Source organism: Giraffa tippelskirchi, chromosome 13 (genome assembly GCF_054371585.1).
Source record: "Giraffa tippelskirchi isolate mGirTip1 chromosome 13, T2T-mGirTip1v1.2.pri, whole genome shotgun sequence".
Taxonomy (NCBI): domain Eukaryota; kingdom Metazoa; phylum Chordata; class Mammalia; order Artiodactyla; family Giraffidae; genus Giraffa; species Giraffa tippelskirchi.
In genome coordinates, this window is record NC_137287.1 from 115,321,164 (window position 1) to 115,342,067 (window position 20,904).

The 20,904-nt window shown below is 43.6% G+C and overlaps 1 protein-coding gene across 1 annotated transcript; it reads left to right on the plus strand.

The window, feature by feature from the left end:
- The first annotated feature begins 338 nt into the window (after positions 1 to 338).
- On the plus strand, positions 339 to 20,533 carry LOC145530992 (trophoblast Kunitz domain protein 1-like). Its single transcript, XM_081552310.1, has 17 exons — positions 339 to 519; positions 4,123 to 4,206; positions 5,296 to 5,367; positions 6,656 to 6,754; positions 7,250 to 7,333; positions 8,423 to 8,494; positions 9,780 to 9,878; positions 10,376 to 10,459; positions 11,549 to 11,620; positions 12,906 to 13,004; positions 13,502 to 13,585; positions 14,674 to 14,745; positions 15,956 to 16,054; positions 16,552 to 16,635; positions 17,725 to 17,796; positions 19,005 to 19,103; positions 20,337 to 20,533. The coding sequence occupies exons 1-17, from the start codon at positions 426 to 428 to the stop codon at positions 20,531 to 20,533; spliced, it is 1,566 nt and encodes a 521-aa protein (XP_081408436.1). The 5' UTR covers positions 339 to 425.
- Positions 20,534 to 20,904: the final 371 nt, after the last annotated feature.

Sequence of the window (20,904 nt, forward strand, 5' to 3'; positions counted from 1 at the left end):
GAGCCTGGTGGGCTGCCGTCTATGGGGTCGCACAGAGTCGGACATGACTGAAGCGACTTAGCAGCAGCAGATCTACACTCATCCGTCTACTTATCATTCACCTCGTACCAAGCACTGCTGTAGGGGCTGAGATGCTCCCTGACTGTCCATATAGGACACACTGCATTTCTCTGATCACAATCTGTGTTTACATGAGACCCACAGGCATCATCATGTGAGAAGTGCTCTTACTGGGCATTTGAACCCTGCAGACAGAAGCAGGAGGCATGGTTAGGTAGGGAGATTATGCAATAAACAGGACTGACCAAACTCCTCCCCTTGCCCACTCCCCTCCTCATCACCTGATCCCACCACTCAGCCAGGATATTAAAGCTCAGTCTGTCTGTCCTCAGCATCCTCAGGAGCCCTCCTGCAAGGCCGCCAAGATGAGCCGGCTCTGCCTCTCCGCAGCCCTTCTCTTCTTCCTGGTTATCCTGGTGGACAGCACCCCGGTGAATATACACCATACCCAGGATGAAGGTAGGTCCAGCCTCACCTCTCTTCTACAGCTTCTGGGAAATGATAGAAGTTCATGAAGTGGGCGGGACAGGTATGGAGTGGGTATTGCCAAGCATTTCTGGATTTCTCCTGTCACGTTGGTCAGGATTACTGTCTGCTTCTTTGGTTTTGGCAGCATTGGTTTTCCTCCCTATGAAAGGATATTCTCTAGTTCCGTGGTCTACTCTCTGGTTGCAGTGTGTGGGCTTCTTGTTGGAGTGGCTTCTCTGGTTGCAGAGCAAGGGCTCTAAGAATTTGGGCTCATAAATTGCAGTTTACTTTCTTAGTTGCCTCAAGGCATGTGGAATCTTCCTGACCAGGGACAGAACCCATGTCCCCTGCATTAGCATGTGTATTCTTATCGACTGGACTATCAGGGAAGACTTAAATTGCAAAGATTTGACTCCACTGATAAGTTGACTCTCATGAAGATATATATTACAATTTTATTATATTTTATTATAATATATGTATATCAGTTCAATTCAGTTCAATCGCTAAGTCGTGTCCGACTCTTTGCGACCCCATGAACCACAGCATGCCAAGCCTCTCTGTCCATCGCCAACTCCCCGAATTTACCCAAACTCATGTCCATTGAGTTGGTAATGCCATCCAACCATCTCATCCTCTGCCGTCCCCTTATCCTCCTGCCTTCAGTCTTCCCCAACATCAGCGTCTTTTCAAATGAGTCAGCTCTTCACATCAGGTGTCCAAAATATTGGAGTTTCAGCTTCAACACCAGTCCTTCCAATGAACATCCAGGACTGATTTCCTATAGGATGGACTGGTTGGATCTCCTTGCAGTCCAAGGGAATCTTAAGAGTCTTCTCCAACACCACAGTTCGAAAGCATCAATTCTTCGGCACTCAGTTTTCTCTATAGTCCAACTCTCACAACCATACATGACCACTGGAAAAACCATAGCCTTGACTAGATGGACCTTTGTTGACAAAGTAATGTCTCTGCTTTTTACTATGCTGTCTAGGTTGGTCATAACTTTCCTTTCAAGGAGTAAGCGTCTTTTAATTTCATGGCTGCAATCACCATCTACAGTGATTTTGGAGCCCCAAGAAATAAAGCCAGCCACTGTTTCCAGTGTTTCCCCATCTATTTGCCACGAAGTGATGGGACCAGATGCCATGACCATAGTTTTCTGAATCTTGAGCTTTAAGCCCACTTTTTCACTCTCCTCCTTCACTTTCATCCAGAGGCTCTTTAGTTCTTCTTTACTTTCTGCTATAAGGGTGGTGCCATCTGCATATCTGAGGTTATTGATATTTCTCCCAGCAATCTTGACTCCAGCTTTTGCTTCATCCAGCCCAGTGTTTCTCATGATGTACCCTGCATAGAAGTTAAATAAGCAAGGTGACAATATACAGCTTTGATGTACTCCTTTTCCTATTTGGAACCAGTCTGTTGTTCCATGTCCAGTTCTAACTGTTGCTTCCTGACCTGCATACAGGTTTCTCAAGAGGCAGGTCAGGTGGTCTGGTATTCCCATCTCTTTCAGAATTTTCTACAGTTTATTATGATCCACACAGTCACAGGCTTTAACATGGTCAATAAAGCAGAAATAGATGTTTTTCTGGAACTCTCTTGCTCTTTCGATGATCCAGAAAATGTTGGCAATTTGATCTCTGGTTCCTCTGCCTTTTCTAAAACCAGCTTGAACATCTGGAAGTTCACAGTTCATGTATTGCTGAAGCCTGGCTTGGAGAATTTTGAGCATTACTTTCCTAGCGTGTGAGATGAGTGCAACTGTGTGGTAGTTTGAGCTTTCTTTGGCATTGCCTTTCTTTGGGATTGTAATGAAAACTGACCTTTTCCAGTCCTGTGGCCACTGCTGAGTATATATATAAAATAACTCTGCCAGATCAGGGTCCCCATTTCTGAGACTCTCTATTCCCGTTCCCTGCCATATCCCTGAACCTCCCTGTGGTGTAGTAATAAAATAAGTAAAGTGAAAGTCACTCAGTCATGTCCAACTCTTTGCGACCCCTTGAACTGAATAGTCCATGGAATTCTCCAGGCTGGAATACTGGAATGGGATCCCTTTGCCTTCTCCAGGGGATATTCCCATCAGAGAGATCAAACACAGGTCTCCCGCAATGCAGGTGGTTTCTTTCCCAGCTGGGCCACCAGGAAACCCTACATAATAATAGAAATTTTCAAATTTGTACCATCTCTTAGTTAATGGCCTAGGTCTCCTAAAACTGTTGGGGTTTCCTGCCATTAGATGTTACGAGATGAGTCAGAAGAGGCAACTCAAGGTACCCTCAAAATGTGGTTGATGTCCATGAAATCACAAGCATGCCTTTACTATTAACAGTTTTCAACAACTGTCATTGCAGCACCTCTGAGGAGAAGGGAGGGAACTGAGTGTGAGATCAATCACAGTGGCTGATAATCCAACCAATATGCCTGTTCAGTGAACCCTAGGAAGAAATACATAAGAACTGGGCTCAGAGAGCTTGTGGGTTGGTGAATACAGGAAGCTGATGTGAGGGTGCTATGCTCACTAGGGCACAGAGGCTGGGCACACCTCCCTTCTTCTTTGCCCTGCACATCTCTTCCATTTTTCTGCCTTGAGTTATATTTAGGGAATATAAGCAATGGCTTTCCAAAGTTTAGCCACTGGTTCTATTGAACTGTTGAATTTGAAGATGGGGTCATGGACCCACAAGTCCCTCTTTTTAATTATTTGGTCACAAGCATGATTGACTCTGGACCTCATGGCTGGCATCTGAACTGAGGACAGTCTTGAGCCCTCATCCTGCAGAATCTGCAGTAGCTCCATCGATTTCCATCATATGTAAATGGACTTGTTGCACACCCAGTGGGTGTTTGGGGAACTGGGTACTGCTGTTAGAGACACCACATATTTGGTGTGAGGGAAAAACCCAGAATCACTCTCCCTTGTGATTTGGGGCTCAGGTGATGCTCCAACAAGGGGGAATAATGAATGTTCACATTGCAACCAGAAACTGTTCTCACTTGTCTGTATTTTCAGAGTTCCTGGGAGAATCAGGGAGTGTATCAAATGGGTTGGAACATGCTAGTATCTTGTCCTGGCCTTGCCACCCACATGCCTGGGGCAGGTCATCTGGAATTTTCTCCTCAGAACAGGGGATATATTTTACATGGGTTTTGAACCAATTACCATTCATATGTATAAGGAGGTGAATCAGATTTCATGCTGAATTTTGTACATTTTCCACCAATATGTGTTAATCTGAAAAAATCTGAAAAAATTTCCTTTACTACTTATTTTGGGCAAGAAAAAATATTTACATGTCAAATAATGAATGTTTTTCTATCATGAAAACTAATCAGAAAGACCTGGAATGAATGTGCTGCAGGGAATGTAAGAAACAGCCCTCTGTAGGCTGACCAATGGACCAAGGCTGAGACAATATTAAGAAAGTGTCCAGGCCCTTTCCCATGTCCCTTTTTGATTATTGTTTATTATCCATATTTGTCTTCTCCCTCATCAACTGTTGGCTACTATTTTATTTGCATGTTTGATCCTTACTTGGTCCATGTCCTAGGCTTGCTGAAACTGTTGGCATTTCCTCTTTTTCCTAGGTGTGGAGACAAGCCATAGACAGGGACTTGAGAAACGTTCAGTAATAGATGTGGTTACAAGTATCATCGACGGTGTGGCTACAGGTGTGAACTTTCTGCAACTCTGGGGAGAGGAGAGGGCACTGAGATTGAGAACAGGCACCACTGGCCAATGATTCAATGAAAATGCCTACTTAATGCAACCTCAATAAGAATCCATGAATGTGGGCATTCAGAGAGCGTTTGGGGTGGTAACACACGGTGGTGACGTGAGGGTCCCGTATTCTCTAGGGCGTGGAGGCTCCCCACACCTCCACTTCCACTTTGCCCTGCACATCTCGCTCATCTTTCTCTGCCTAAATTTATCCTTCATGAAGACATGACATCCCTATGTGAGTGGTCTTCCTGAGTATGGTCATCTGATTTATTGAGTTACTGAACATGAAGTAGGGGAATGGGAACTTTGCAGTTTTAGACACTTTGTCAAATCAGGAGTGACTGGGGATAACACAGCTGGCATCTGAACTGAGGACAGTTCTGAGCCCTCACTTACACAATCTATACTAATTTCCTGGATTTGCTGTCAGAATTAAATTGCCCTGTTGGACAGCCAGTGGGTGTTTGGAGGACTTGCATGCTGTTTCTAGAGACATCACAGATTTGGTGTCTGGGAAACCCAGACTCACTCTCTCCGTGCGATTTGGGAGCTCAGGTGTGTCCTGTGGACAGGAGAGTAATGAAGGTAGGACACTGCACCCAGAAGCTCTCAGCATTTATCGATATGTTCAGAGTTCCTGGCAGAAGGGGAGAGTATATCAAGTGGGTTCTGACAGGGTGTATCTTGTTTGACCCTTTCTTCCGCATGCCATGTGTCCTCAGGCAAGTCATCTATAGTCCTCATCTGAACAGTAGATCAGGGCTAAGTGAGTTCTTTGAAAATTTAGTAATCATTCAACTAGACAGCTTATTCTCATTTCATGGCCACGTTTGGTCATTTTCCACCAGGGTATATTCATGAAAAGCTTTCTCTACCTGCTTCCTTGGGATCTTAGGACCAAGGCTGGTACAATGTTAGCAAATTCTTCAGGCCTTTTCCTTTGTCCACTTTTGCTTATGATTTTATTTTCCATATTTGAAACTTGTCCTGGTTCACGGTCCAATATACCTGAAAATTTGAAATCTTTTCTTTCATAGGTACCAAGATTTTCGAAAAGGGAGCCAGTATACTAACTGGATTGGCTGAAATAATCAATAAAGCAATTAAAGGTTTGAACTTTCTGCACCTATGGGGAGAGAGAAGGGCACTGAGACTGAGATCAATACCACTGGCTTACAATTCAATACTTATGCCTATTGAGTGAAACCTCAGTAAAAATCTATATATATTGGCTCAGAGAGCTTATGAAGGGGGAACAAACGGTTCTGAGGTGACGGTGCTCTGCTCAGGAGGGCGTGGACACTCCGCCTAACTCCACTCCTCCACTGCCATAAGGGTGGTGTCATCTGCATATCTGAGGTTATTGATATTTCTCCCAGGAATCTTGACTCCAGCTTTTCCTTCAAAAGATCTTTGCCCTAAAGATCTCCTCCATTTCACTGTTTCTGAGTATTTTCCTAGACATTAATCTGAAAACAGTGATTAAGAGTTTTCCTGACTTTGGTTGCTTGTTCCATTGAGTGTTTGAGCATGGAGGTGGACTCATGGAAATTTCAAGTTTCAGTCACTTGGTCAGAAGCATGATAACGCGAGACCACATGGCTGGCATCGGAAGTCAGGGCAGTCTTGATACCTCAACCTGTGGCATCGGCCCTGACTCCACAGATATGGTGTCAGAAGTCAGTGGACAGTGGGCAGCCCATTGGGTGTTGGGAATTGGAAAACCACATATTTAGTGTCATGAAAAAACCCAAACTCACCCTCTCCTGTGATTTGAGGGTTCAGGTGAGGTTTGAGGAGAGGTGAATAGTGAAAGTAAGACCCTGGACCTGGAAACGCTCCCCATTTCTCTGTATTGTTGAGTTCCTAGCCAATCAATAGTGTATCTAGTGGGTTGTGACATGAGAGTAGTTTGTCGTGATCAGGCCGCCCACATGCTTGTGTAGTGTGGCAAGTCACCTGCAGTGTCCTCATCTGAGCAGGGGAAACATGGACATGAGTTCTTAGAACAGATGAGGAGTTATGAATAGAAGGACTCCGTTCACGTGTCATGACCAGATTGGTCCATTTATCACCACAATGTTTTTATCTGAAAAAAATTCTCTACCTACTGGCTTTGGCCAAGTAAAAATATTTCTTTATCAAATAGTGTTTATTCCTGTATTATTAACAGTAATCAAAATTTATCAAGCCACGGAGGAGGGCAACTGCAGGGAAAGCAAGAAACACAGCCCTTGTGGGGTAACCTGTGGGAGCAAGGCTGATACAATATAATGAAAATCTCCAGGCCCTTTCACTTGTTGTCTTTTAACTGGTATTATCTTTTCCATGTTTGATCCTTTTCCTGTTTCATGGACCAGGCCTCCTGAAACTCTTGAAATTTACTCTCTTTCATAGGTCAGGTGATGATTTCCAGAATACAATTTGATAACCATACACTAGAGGAATTGCCAACACTCAACATTGAATACTCAACACTCAGTGAAGAAAAGAAAGGTTTGTAGTTTCTGCACCTTGGGGAAGAAGGAAGGGCACTGAAGTTCGATCAATGACCAATGATTCAATCAATAAGCCTATTTCTTGAAACCTCAAGAGTGCATAAAGATTTCATGGTGAATTTTGGGCATGTTTCGCCAAGACGTGTTAATCTAAAGTTTTTTCTTTGACTATTTAGTTTAGGCAGGAAAGAATATTTAGGTGTCAAATAATGAGTATTCCTTTTTCATGAAAACTAATTAGCAATACCTGGGATGAATGTTCTGGAGGGAATGTAAGAAAGAGCCCTGTGTAGGATGACTCTGGACACCAAAGCTGAGACATTATTAGGAAAGTTTCCAGGCCCTTTCCCATGTCCCCTTTTGACTGTTGTTTATTATCCATATTTGTTCCCTCCCTTGTTCACAGTAGACTACTATTTAATTTGCATATTTCATCCTTACTTGGTTCATGTCCAGGCTTCCTGAAACTATTGGAATTTCCTGTCTTTCCTAGGTGTGGAGACAAGCCATAGACGGGGACTTGAGAAGCGTTCAGTGATAGATGTGGTTACAAGTATCATCGACGGTGTGGCTACAGGTGTGAACTTTCTGCAACTCTGGGGAGAGGAGAGGGCACTGAGATTGAGAACAAGCACCACTGGCCAATGATTCAATGAAAATGCCTATTTAATGAAACCTTATTAAGAATCCATGAATGTGGGCATTCAGAGAGCGTTTGGGGTGGTAACACATGGCGGTGACGTGAGGGTCCCGTATTCTCTAGGGCGTGGAGGCTCCCCACACCTCCACTTCCACTTTGCCCTGCACATCTCACTCATCTTTCTCTGCCTAAATTTATCCTTCATGAAGACATGACATCCCTATGTGAGTGGTCTTCCTGAGTATGGTCATCTGATTTATTGAGTTACTGAACATGAAGTAGGGGAATGGGAACTTTGCAGTTTTAGACACTTTGTCAAATCAGGAGTGACTGGGGATAACATGGCTGGCATCTGAACTGAGGACAGTTCTGAGCCCTCACTTACACAATCTATACTAATTTCCTGGATTTGCTGTCAGAATTAAATTGCCCTGTTGGACAGCCAGTGGGTGTTTGGAGGACTTGCATGCTGTTTCTAGAGACATCACAGATTTGGTGTCTGGGAAACCCAGACTCACTCTCTCCCTGCGATTTGGGAGCTCAGGTGTGTCCTGTGGACAGGAGAGTAATGAAGGTAGGACACTGCACCCAGAAGCTCTCAGCATTTATCGATATGTTCAGAGTTCCTGGCAGAAGGGGAGAGTATATCAAGTGGGTTCTGACAGGGTGTATCTTGTTTGACCCTTTCTTCCGCATGCCATGTGTCCTCAGGCAAGTCATCTATAGTCCTCATCTGAACAGCAGATCAGGACTAAGTGAGTTCTTTCAAAATTTAGCAATCATAAAACTAGACGGCTTATTCTCATTTCGTGGCCAAGTTTGGTCATTTTCCACCAGGGTATATTCATGAAAAGCTTTCTCTACCTGCTTCCTTGGGATCTTAGGACCAAGGCTGGTACAATGTTAGCAAATTCTTCAGGCCTTTTCCTTTGTCCACTTTTGCTTATGATTTTATTTTCCATATTTGAAACTTGTCCTGGTTCATGGTCTAATATACCTGAAAATTTGAAATCTTTTCTTTCATAGGTACCAAGATTTTCGAAAAGGGAGCCAGTATACTAACTGGATTGGCTGAAATAATCAATAAAGCAATTAAAGGTTTGAACTTTCTGTACCTATGTGGAGAGAGATGGGCACTGAGACTGAGATCAATACCACTGGCTGACAATTCAATACTTATGTCTATTGAGTGAAACCTCAGTAAAAATCTATATATATTGGCTCAGAGAGCTTATGAAGGGGGAACAAATGGTTCTGAGGTGACGGTGCTCTGCTCAGGAGGCGTGGACACTCCGCCTAACTCCACGCCTCCACTGCCATAAGGGTGGTGTCATCTGCATATCTGAGGTTATTGATATTTCTCCCAGCAATCTTGACTCCAGCTTTTCCTTCAAAAGATCTTTGCCCTAAAGATCTCTTCCATTTCACTGTTTCTGAGTTTTTTTCCTAGACATTAATCTGAAAACAGTAATTAAGATTTTTCCTGAGTTTGCTCGATTGTTCCATTGCGTGTTTGAGCATGGAGGCTGACTCATGGAAATTTCGAGTTTCAGTCACTTGGTCAGAAGCATGATAATATGAGACCACATGGCTGGCATTGGAAGTCAGAGCAGTCTTGTTACCTCAACTTGTGGCATCGGCCCTGACTCCACAGATACGGTGTCAGAAGTCAGCGTACAGTGGGCGGCCCGTTGGGTGTTGGGAATTGGAAAACCACGTATTTAGTGTCATGAAAAAACCGAAACTCACCCTCCCCTGCGATTTGAGGGCTCAGGTGAGGCTTGGGGAGAGGTGAATAGTGAAAGTAAGACCCTGGACCTTGAAACTCTTCCCAGTTCTCTGTATTGTTGCGTTCCTAGCAAATCAATAGTGTATCAAATGGACTGTGACATGAGAGTATGTTGTCCTGACCAGGCCACCCACGTGCTTGTGTAATGCGGCAAGTCATCGGCAGTTTCCTCACCTGAACAGCAGAAACATGGACATGAGTTCTTAGAACAGATGAGGAGTTATGAATAGAAAGACTTTAATCACATGTCATGACCAGATTGGTCCATTTGTCACCACAATGTTTTTATCTGAAAAAAATTCTCTGCCTACTTGCTTTGGCCAAGTAAAAATATTTCTTTATCAAATAGTGTTTATTCCTGTATTATTAACAGTAATCAAAATTTGTTGAACCTCGGAGGAGGGTAATTGCAGGGAAAGCAAGAAACACAGCCCTTGTGGGGTAACCTGTGGGAGCAAGGCTGATACAATATAGCGAAAGTCTCCAGGCCCTTTCCCTTGTCTTTTGACTGGTATTATCTTATCCATGTTTGATTCTTTTCCTGTTTCATGGACCAGGCCTCCTGAAACTCTTGAAATTTACTCTCTTTCATAGGTCAGGTGATGATTTCCAGAATACAATTTGATAACCATACACTAGAGGAATTGCCAACACTCAACATTGAATACTCAACACTCAGTGAAGAAAAGAAAGGTTTGTAGTTTCTGCACCTCGGGGAAGAAGGAAGGGCACGGAAGTTCTGATCAATGACCAATGATTCAATCAATAAGCCTATTTCTTGAAACCTCAAGAGTGCATAAAGATTTCATGGTGAATTTTGGGCATGTTTCGCCAAGACGTGTTAATCTAAAGTTTTTTCTTTGACTATTTAGTTTAGGCAGGAAAGAATATTTAGGTGTCAAATAATGAGTATTCCTTTTTCATGAAAACTAATTAGCAATACCTGGGATGAATGTTCTGGAGGGAATGTAAGAAAGAGCCCTGTGTAGGATGACTCTGGACACCAAAGCTGAGACATTATTAGGAAAGTTTCCAGGCCCTTTCCCATGTCCCCTTTTGACTGTTGTTTATTATCCATATTTGTTCCCTCCCTTGTTCACAGTAGACTACTATTTAATCTACATATTTCATCCTTACTTGGTTCATGTCCCAGGCTTCCTGAAACTGTTGTCGTTTCCTGTCTTTCCTAGGTGTGGAGACAAGCCATAGACGGGGACTTGAGAAGCGTTCAGTGATAGATGTGGTTACAAGTATCATCGACGGTGTGGCTACAGGTGTGAACTTTCTGCAACTCTGGGGAGAGGAGAGGGCACTGAGATTGAGAACAGGCACCACTGGCCAATGATTCAATGAAAATGCCTATTTAATGCAACCTCAATAAGAATCCATGAATGTGGGCATTCAGAGAGCGTTTGGGGTGGTAACACACGGTGGTGACGTGAGGGTCCCGTATTCTCTAGGGCGTGGAGGCTCCCCACACCTCCACTTCCACTTTGCCCTGCACATCTCACTCATCTTTTTCTGCCTAAATTTATCCTTCATGAAGACATGACATCCCTATGTGAGTGGTCTTCCTGAGTATGGTCATCTGATTTACTGAGTTATTGAACATGGAGTAGGGAAATGGGAACTTTGCAGTTTTAGACACTTTGTCAAATCAGGAGTGACTGGGGATAACATGGCTGGCATCTGAACTGAGGACAGTTCTGAGCCCTCACTTACACAATCTATACTAATTCCCTGGATTTGCTGTCAGAATTAAATTGCCCTGTTGGACAGCCAGTGGGTGTTTGGAGGACTTGCATGCTGTTTCTAGAGACATCACAGATTTGGTGTCTGGGAAACCCAGACTCACTCTCTCCCTGCGATTTGGGAGCTCAGGTGTGTCCTGTGGACAGGAGAGTAATGAAGGTAGGACACTGCACCCAGAAGCTCTCAGCATTTATCGATATGTTCAGAGTTCCTGGCAGAAGGGGAGAGTATATCAAGTGGGTTCTGACAGGGTGTATCTTGTTTGACCCTTTCTTCCGCATGCCATGTGTCCTCAGGCAAGTCATCTATAGTCCTCATCTGAACAGCAGATCAGGACTAAGTGAGTTCTTTCAAAATTTAGCAATCATAAAACTAGACGGCTTATTCTCATTTCGTGGCCAAGTTTGGTCATTTTCCACCAGGGTATATTCATGAAAAGCTTTCTCTACCTGCTTCCTTGGGATCTTAGGACCAAGGCTGGTACAATGTTAGCAAATTCTTCAGGCCTTTTCCTTTGTCCACTTTTGCTTATGATTTTATTTTCCATATTTGAAACTTGTCCTGGTTCATGGTCTAATATACCTGAAAATTTGAAATCTTTTCTTTCATAGGTACCAAGATTTTCGAAAAGGGAGCCAGTATACTAACTGGATTGGCTGAAATAATCAATAAAGCAATTAAAGGTTTGAACTTTCTGTACCTATGTGGAGAGAGATGGGCACTGAGACTGAGATCAATACCACTGGCTGACAATTCAATACTTATGTCTATTGAGTGAAACCTCAGTAAAAATCTATATATATTGGCTCAGAGAGCTTATGAAGGGGGAACAAATGGTTCTGAGGTGACGGTGCTCTGCTCAGGAGGCGTGGACACTCCGCCTAACTCCACGCCTCCACTGCCATAAGGGTGGTGTCATCTGCATATCTGAGGTTATTGATATTTCTCCCAGCAATCTTGACTCCAGCTTTTCCTTCAAAAGATCTTTGCCCTAAAGATCTCTTCCATTTCACTGTTTCTGAGTTTTTTTCCTAGACATTAATCTGAAAACAGTAATTAAGATTTTTCCTGAGTTTGCTCGATTGTTCCATTGCGTGTTTGAGCATGGAGGCTGACTCATGGAAATTTCGAGTTTCAGTCACTTGGTCAGAAGCATGATAATATGAGACCACATGGCTGGCATTGGAAGTCAGAGCAGTCTTGTTACCTCAACTTGTGGCATCGGCCCTGACTCCACAGATACGGTGTCAGAAGTCAGCGTACAGTGGGCGGCCCGTTGGGTGTTGGGAATTGGAAAACCACGTATTTAGTGTCATGAAAAAACCGAAACTCACCCTCCCCTGCGATTTGAGGGCTCAGGTGAGGCTTGGGGAGAGGTGAATAGTGAAAGTAAGACCCTGGACCTTGAAACTCTTCCCAGTTCTCTGTATTGTTGCGTTCCTAGCAAATCAATAGTGTATCAAATGGACTGTGACATGAGAGTATGTTGTCCTGACCAGGCCACCCACGTGCTTGTGTAATGCGGCAAGTCATCGGCAGTTTCCTCACCTGAACAGCAGAAACATGGACATGAGTTCTTAGAACAGATGAGGAGTTATGAATAGAAAGACTTTAATCACATGTCATGACCAGATTGGTCCATTTGTCACCACAATGTTTTTATCTGAAAAAAATTCTCTGCCTACTTGCTTTGGCCAAGTAAAAATATTTCTTTATCAAATAGTGTTTATTCCTGTATTATTAACAGTAATCAAAATTTGTTGAACCTCGGAGGAGGGTAATTGCAGGGAAAGCAAGAAACACAGCCCTTGTGGGGTAACCTGTGGGAGCAAGGCTGATACAATATAGCGAAAGTCTCCAGGCCCTTTCCCTTGTCTTTTGACTGGTATTATCTTATCCATGTTTGATTCTTTTCCTGTTTCATGGACCAGGCCTCCTGAAACTCTTGAAATTTACTCTCTTTCATAGGTCAGGTGATGATTTCCAGAATACAATTTGATAACCATACACTAGAGGAATTGCCAACACTCAACATTGAATACTCAACACTCAGTGAAGAAAAGAAAGGTTTGTAGTTTCTGCACCTCGGGGAAGAAGGAAGGGCACGGAAGTTCTGATCAATGACCAATGATTCAATCAATAAGCCTATTTCTTGAAACCTCAAGAGTGCATAAAGATTTCATGGTGAATTTTGGGCATGTTTCGCCAAGACGTGTTAATCTAAAGTTTTTTCTTTGACTATTTAGTTTAGGCAGGAAAGAATATTTAGGTGTCAAATAATGAGTATTCCTTTTTCATGAAAACTAATTAGCAATACCTGGGATGAATGTTCTGGAGGGAATGTAAGAAAGAGCCCTGTGTAGGATGACTCTGGACACCAAAGCTGAGACATTATTAGGAAAGTTTCCAGGCCCTTTCCCATGTCCCCTTTTGACTGTTGTTTATTATCCATATTTGTTCCCTCCCTTGTTCACAGTAGACTACTATTTAATCTACATATTTCATCCTTACTTGGTTCATGTCCCAGGCTTCCTGAAACTGTTGTCGTTTCCTGTCTTTCCTAGGTGTGGAGACAAGCCATAGACGGGGACTTGAGAAGCGTTCAGTGATAGATGTGGTTACAAGTATCATCGACGGTGTGGCTACAGGTGTGAACTTTCTGCAACTCTGGGGAGAGGAGAGGGCACTGAGATTGAGAACAGGCACCACTGGCCAATGATTCAATGAAAATGCCTATTTAATGCAACCTCAATAAGAATCCATGAATGTGGGCATTCAGAGAGCGTTTGGGGTGGTAACACACGGTGGTGACGTGAGGGTCCCGTATTCTCTAGGGCGTGGAGGCTCCCCACACCTCCACTTCCACTTTGCCCTGCACATCTCACTCATCTTTTTCTGCCTAAATTTATCCTTCATGAAGACATGACATCCCTATGTGAGTGGTCTTCCTGAGTATGGTCATCTGATTTACTGAGTTATTGAACATGGAGTAGGGAAATGGGAACTTTGCAGTTTTAGACACTTTGTCAAATCAGGAGTGACTGGGGATAACATGGCTGGCATCTGAACTGAGGACAGTTCTGAGCCCTCACTTACACAATCTATACTAATTCCCTGGATTTGCTGTCAGAATTAAATTGCCCTGTTGGACAGCCAGTGGGTGTTTGGAGGACTTGCATGCTGTTTCTAGAGACATCACAGATTTGGTGTCTGGGAAACCCAGACTCACTCTCTCCCTGCGATTTGGGAGCTCAGGTGTGTCCTGTGGACAGGAGAGTAATGAAGGTAGGACACTGCACCCAGAAGCTCTCAGCATTTATCGATATGTTCAGAGTTCCTGGCAGAAGGGGAGAGTATATCAAGTGGGTCTGACAGGGTGTATCTTGTTTGACCCTTTCTTCCGCATGCCATGTGTCCTCAGGCAAGTCATCTATAGTCCTCATCTGAAGAGCAGATCAGGGCTAAGTGAGTTCTTTCAAAATTTAGCAATCATAAAACTAGACGGCTTATTCTCATTTCGTGGCCAAGTTTGGTCATTTTCCACCAGGGTATATTCATGAAAAGCTTTCTCTACTTTCTTCCTTGGGATCTTAGGACCAAGGCTGGTACAATGTTAGCAAATTCTTCAGGCCTTTTCCTTTGTCCACTTTTGCTTATGATTTTATTTTCCATATTTGAAACTTGTCCTGGTTCATGGTCCAATATACCTGAAAATTTGAAATCTTTTCTTTCATAGGTACCAAGATTTTCGAAAAGGGAGCCAGTATACTAACTGGATTGGCTGAAATAATCAATAAAGCAATTAAAGGTTTGAACTTTCTGCACCTATGGGGAGAGAGAAGGGCACTGAGACTGAGATCAAATACCACTGGCTTACAATTCAATACTTATGCCTATTGAGTGAAACCTCAGTAAAAATCTATATATATTGGCTCAGAGAGCTTATGAAGGGGGAACAAATGGTTCTGAGGTGACGGTGCTCTGCTCAGGAGGGCGTAGACACTCCGCCTAGCTCCACTCCTCTTGTACACAAAAGATCTCCTCCATTTCACTGTTTCTGAGTATTTTCCTTGACATTAATCTGAAAACAGTGATTTAGAGTTTTCCTGAGTTTGGTCGCTTGTTCCATTGCGTGTTTGAGCATGGAGGTGGACTCACGGAAATTTCGAGTTTCAGTCACTTGGTCAGAAGCATGATAACGCGAGACCACATGGCTGGCATTGGAAGTCAGGGCAGTCTTGATACCTCAACTTGTGGCATCGGCCCTGACTCCACAGATACGGTTTCAGAAGTCAGCGTACAGTGGGCGGCCCGTTGGGTGTTGGGAATTGAATGGTTGGTGGAAAAACCATGTATTTAGTGTCAGGAAAAACCCCAGACTCACCCTCTCCTATGATTTGAGGGCTCAGGTGAGGCTTGGGGAGAGATGAGTAGTGAAAGTAAGACCCTGGACCTTGAAACTCTTCCCAGTTCTCTGTATTGTTGCGTTCCTAGCAAATCAATAGTGCATCAAACGGACTGTGACATGAGAGTATCTTGTCGTGACCAGGCCACCCACGTGCTTGTGTAATGCGGCAAGTCATCGGCAGTTTCCTCACCTGAACAGCAGAAACATGGACATGAGTTCTTAGAACAGATGAGGAGTTATGAATAGAAAGGCTTTAATCACATGTCATGACCAGATTGGTCCATTTGTCACCACAATGTTTTTATCTGAAAAAAATTCTCTGCCTACTTGCTTTGGCCAAGTAAAAATATTTCTTTATCAAATAGTGTTTATTCCTGTATTATTAACAGTAATCAAAATTTGTTGAACCTCGGAGGAGGGTAATTGCAGGGAAAGCAAGAAACACAGCCCTTGTGGGGTAACCTGTGGGAGCAAGGCTGATACAATATAGCGAAAGTCTCCAGGCCCTTTCCCTTGTCTTTTGACTGGTATTATCTTATCCATGTTTGATCCTTTTCCTGTTTCATGGACCAGGCCTCCTGAAACTCTTGAAATTTACTCTCTTTCATAGGTCAGGTGATGATTTCCAGAATACAATTTGATAACCATACACTAGAGGAATTGCCAACACTCAACATTGAATACTCAACACTCAGTGAGGAAAAGAAAGGTTTGTAGTTTCTGCACCTCGGGGAAGAAGGAAGGGCACTGATGTTCTGATCAATGACCAACGATTCAATCAATAAGCCTATTTCTTGAAACCTCAAGAGTGCATAAAGATTTCATGGTGAATTTTGGGCATGTTTCGCCAAGACGCGTTAATCTAAAGTTTTTTCTTTGACTATTTAGCTTAGGCAGGAAAGAATATTTAGGTGTCAAATAATGAGTATTCCTTTTTCATGAAAACTAATTAGAAATACCTGGGATGAATGTTCTGGAGGGAATGTAAGAAAGAGCCCTGTGAAGGATGACTCCGGACACCAAAGCTGAGACATTATTAGGAAAGTTTCCAGGCCCTTTCCCATGTCCCCTTTTGACTGTTGTTTATTATCCATATTTGTTCCCTCCCTTGTTCACAGTAGACTACTATTTAATCTACATATTTCATCCTTACTTGGTTCATGTCCCAGGCTTCCTGAAACTGTTGTCGTTTCCTGTCTTTCCTAGGTGTGGAGACAAGCCATAGACGGGGACTTGAGAAGCGTTCAGTGATAGATGTGGTTACAAGTATCATCGACGGTGTGGCTACAGGTGTGAACTTTCTGCAACTCTGGGGAGAGGAGAGGGCACTGAGATTGAGAACAGGCACCACTGGCCAACGATTCAATGAAAATGCCTATTTAATGCAACCTCAATAAGAATCCATGAATGTGGGCATTCAGAGAGCGTTTGGGGTGGTAACACACGGTGGTGACGTGAGGGTCCCGTATTCTCTAGGGCGTGGAGGCTCCCCACACCTCCACTTCCACTTTGCCCTGCACATCTCACTCATCTTTCTCTGCCTAAATTTATCCTTCATGAAGACATGACATCCCTATGTGAGTGGTCTTCCTGAGTATGGTCATCTGATTTATTGAGTTATTGAACATGGAGTAGGGGAATGGGGACTTTGCAGTTTTAGACACTTTGTCAAATCAGGAGTGACTGGGGATAACACGGCTGGCATCTGAACTGAGGACAGTTCTGAGCCATCACTTTTACAATCTATGCTAATTCCCTGGATTTGCTGTCAGAATTAAACTGCCCTGTTGGACACCCAGTGGGTGTTTGGAGAAATTGCATGCTGTTTCTAGAGACATCACAGATTTGGTGTCTGGGAAACCCAGACTCACTCTCTCCCTGCGATTTGGGAGCTCAGGTGTGTCCTGTGGACAGGAGAGTAATGAAGGTAGGACACTGCACCCAGAAGCTCTCAGCATTTATCGATATGTTCAGAGTTCCTGGCAGAAGGGGAGAGTATATCAAGTGGGTTCTGACAGGGTGTATCTTGTTTGACCCTTTCTTCCGCATGCCATGTGTCCTCAGGCAAGTCATCTATAGTCCTCATCTGAACAGCAGATCAGGGCTAAGTGAGTTCTTTCAAAATTAAGTAATCATTCAACTAGACAGCTTATTCTCATTTCATGGCCAAGTTTGGTCATTTTCCACCAGGGTATATTCATGAAAAGCTTTCTCTACCTGCTTCCTTGGGATCTTAGGACCAAGGCTGGTTCAATATTAGCAAATTCTTCAGGCCTTTTCCTTTGTCCACTTTTGCTTATGATTTTATTTTCCATATTTGAAACTTGTCCTGGTTCATGGTCCAATATACCTGAAAATTTGAAATCTTTTCTTTCATAGGTACCAAGATTTTCGAAAAGGGAGCCAGTATACTAACTGGATTGGCTGAAATAATCAATAAAGCAATTAAAGGTTTGAACTTTCTGCACCTATGGGGAGAGAGAAGGACACTGAGACTGAGATCAAATACCACTGGCTTACAATTCAATACTTAGGCCTGTTGAGTGAAACCTCAGTAAAAATCCATAAATAATGGTTCAGAGAGCTTATGATGTGGGAACCAAAGTTCAGGTGAGGGTGCTGTGCTCACCAGGGCATGAAGGCTCCACTCACCTCCACTCCCTCTTTGCACTAAAGGTCTCCTTCATTTCACCATTTCTGATTTTATCTGTAGTTTAAAGTGAGGACAGTGAGTAAGAGGTTTCCTGAGTTTGGTCGCTGGTTCGACTGAGTTTTTGAGCATGGAGTTGGGATCATGGAAAATTCTGCTTTCAGTCACTTGGTCCGAAGCATGATAACGCGAGACCACATGGCTGGCATCTGGAGTCAGGGCAGTCTTGATACCTCAACCTGTGGCATTGGCCCTGACTCCACAGATATGGTATCAGAAGTCAGTGGACTGTGGGCAGCCCCTGGGTGTTGGGAATTGGATGGTTGGTGGAAAAAGCACATATTTGGTATCAGGAAAAAACCCAGACTCACCCTCCTGTGTGATTTGAGGGCTCAGGAGAGGCTTGGGGAGAGGTGAGTAGTGAAAGTAAGACCCTGGACCTGGAAACTCTCAAAATTTCTCTGTATTTTCGGGTTCCTAGCCAATCAATAGTGTATCACATGGGTTGTGACGTGAGAGTATTTTGTCCTGACCAGCCACCCACAGGCTTGTGTCCTGGGGCAAGTCATCTTCAATGTCCTCATCTGTACAGGGGAATCATGTTCCATGAGTTCTTCGAATAGATGATAAGTTATGAATAGAAAGTCTTCATTCACGTGTCATGACCAGATTTGTCCATTTCCACCCAATGTATTATTTGAAAAAAATTTCTCTGCCTACCTACTTGCTTTGGCCAAGTAAAAATGTTTCTTTATCAAATAATGTTTATTCCTGTATTATTAAAAGTAATCAAAAGACTTTGAACCACAGTGGAGGACAAATACAGGGAAAGAAGAAAACGAGCCCTCATGTGGTAGGATGTGGGACCATGGCTGAGACAACACTACAAAAGTCTCCAGGCCCTTCCCCTTGTTGTCTTTTGACTGTTATTATCTTATCCATGTTTGATCCTTTTCTTGTTTCACGAAGCAGGCCTTCTGAAACTCTTGAAATTTACTTTCTTTCATAGGTCAGGTGATGATTTCTGGAATACAGTTCGATAACCATACACTAGAGGAATACCAAACACTCAAGATTGAATACTCAACACTCATTAAGGAGAATAAAGGTTTGTAGTTTCTGCACCTCAGGGAAGAGGGAAGGGCACTGAGATTCAGATCAATGACCAAACACCAATGATTCAATCAATAAGCCTGTTTCTTGAAACCCCAACAGTGCATAGATATTTGGGTTCAGAGAATTTTCTAGGTGGTGAATACGATTGTGAGGGTGCTATGCTCACAAGGGAATGGAATCTCCACACACACACACACCCCTTCGCCCTACACGTCTCCTCCATTTCACTGTTTGTGAATGTTTTATGTTTATTCATCTGAGAACAGCAAGTAAGTGTTTTCCTCAGTTTGGTCATAAGTAACCATCAGTTACTGAACATGGAGGTGAGGAAATGGACTTCCCCATAATATCCATTTGGTCACAAGCCAAAGTAAGTGGGGACCACGTGTCTGGCACTAAACTGAGGACAGTCTTGTGTGCTCAACCTGTGGGGTCTGCACTAACTGCTTGAATCTCATATCAGACATCAATTGAATAGGGGACACCCAGTGGGTGTTTGGGAATTGGTTGATGTTGGTAGAGACATCACAGATTTGTGTTAGGAGAAACCCAGGCTTACTCTGGCCCGTGGTTGGGGGCTATTGTTACCTTGGGTACAAGGAAGTGATGAACGTAGGACACTGACTCCAGACACTCTTACAAGTGAACTGTATTTTCCGAATTTCTGGTAGAATCAGGTATTGTATCGGATGGGTTGTGTCATGATAGCAATTTGTCCTGACTCTTCCTACCACCCACATGCTCTGTTCCTGGGAAAGTTATCTGCAGTTTCCTTATCTGAAGAGGGGAATTATGTTACACGCATTCTTTGAACACGTTACCAACCATGAATATAAAGAATTTATGCCCTGCCACCTTAGTGTCTACAGCATTTGAGAGTTTAGTTTCCTTACAAGGGATTGAAGCTATGACTCCAATACTGGAAGCCAGACGACCTTGGATATCTTACAGATGTTTTAAGGCTATTCAGGCATTATACCAAACCTCCTTAGGAGACTTCATGAGGAGATATACATTTGTACATGATTACTATATCATGTCACCCCTAGCAACATTCATATTTCTGTCCCAGAAAGGAGGTTTTCAAATGGCCTTTTCAGTCTGGCATTCCTCCATAACCTTAACATTCTCTATGGCAAACATACTGGGGGTTCTAGTTGTTGTCCTTGTATGAAGCTTGATGACCATCCTCATAACTGAGCCATTGTCCCTCTCCTTCCAGTAGCTTCTAAGCCTGCCTTCTGCCTGGAGCCTAAAGTAACAGGTGGCTGTAATGCCATGATGACCAGGTATTTCTACAACGCCCAGACCGGACTGTGCGAGCAGTTTGTGTATGGTGGCTGCGAAGGGAATGAAAACAACTTTGAAAAATTAGAGGACTGCATGAAGACCTGCTCTCAAGGGGCAGGGTCCCTGTGGTAAGACACCGGGACAGGGCACAGGAGGAGGGGAAGGGCTGGGGACAGAGGTGGAGCTCAGGGGACCACACACCACTCACCCCGCACAGTGTCTTCCTCCTCGCTGCTGCCAGGAGAAGAGGCTGCTGTGTCCTGTGACCCACACACTGAGCGAGTTCTCCAGGGAGAGAAGGGCAGAAGGTCAACCCTAGAGGTCTCTTTGTGGTTATCTCGGGCTGATCACATGCTCCCCTTTCTCAGTTGGGGACACTGATTCAGCCACCCTCCAGGGCAGGTCTGCAGTGCTTCTGGGTGCCCCACCTAGGCTTGGAAAGTTCACTTCCTTCTTGTTCATGATTCAGGAATGTGGTTCCATATCTTTTTGAAAATATGGGA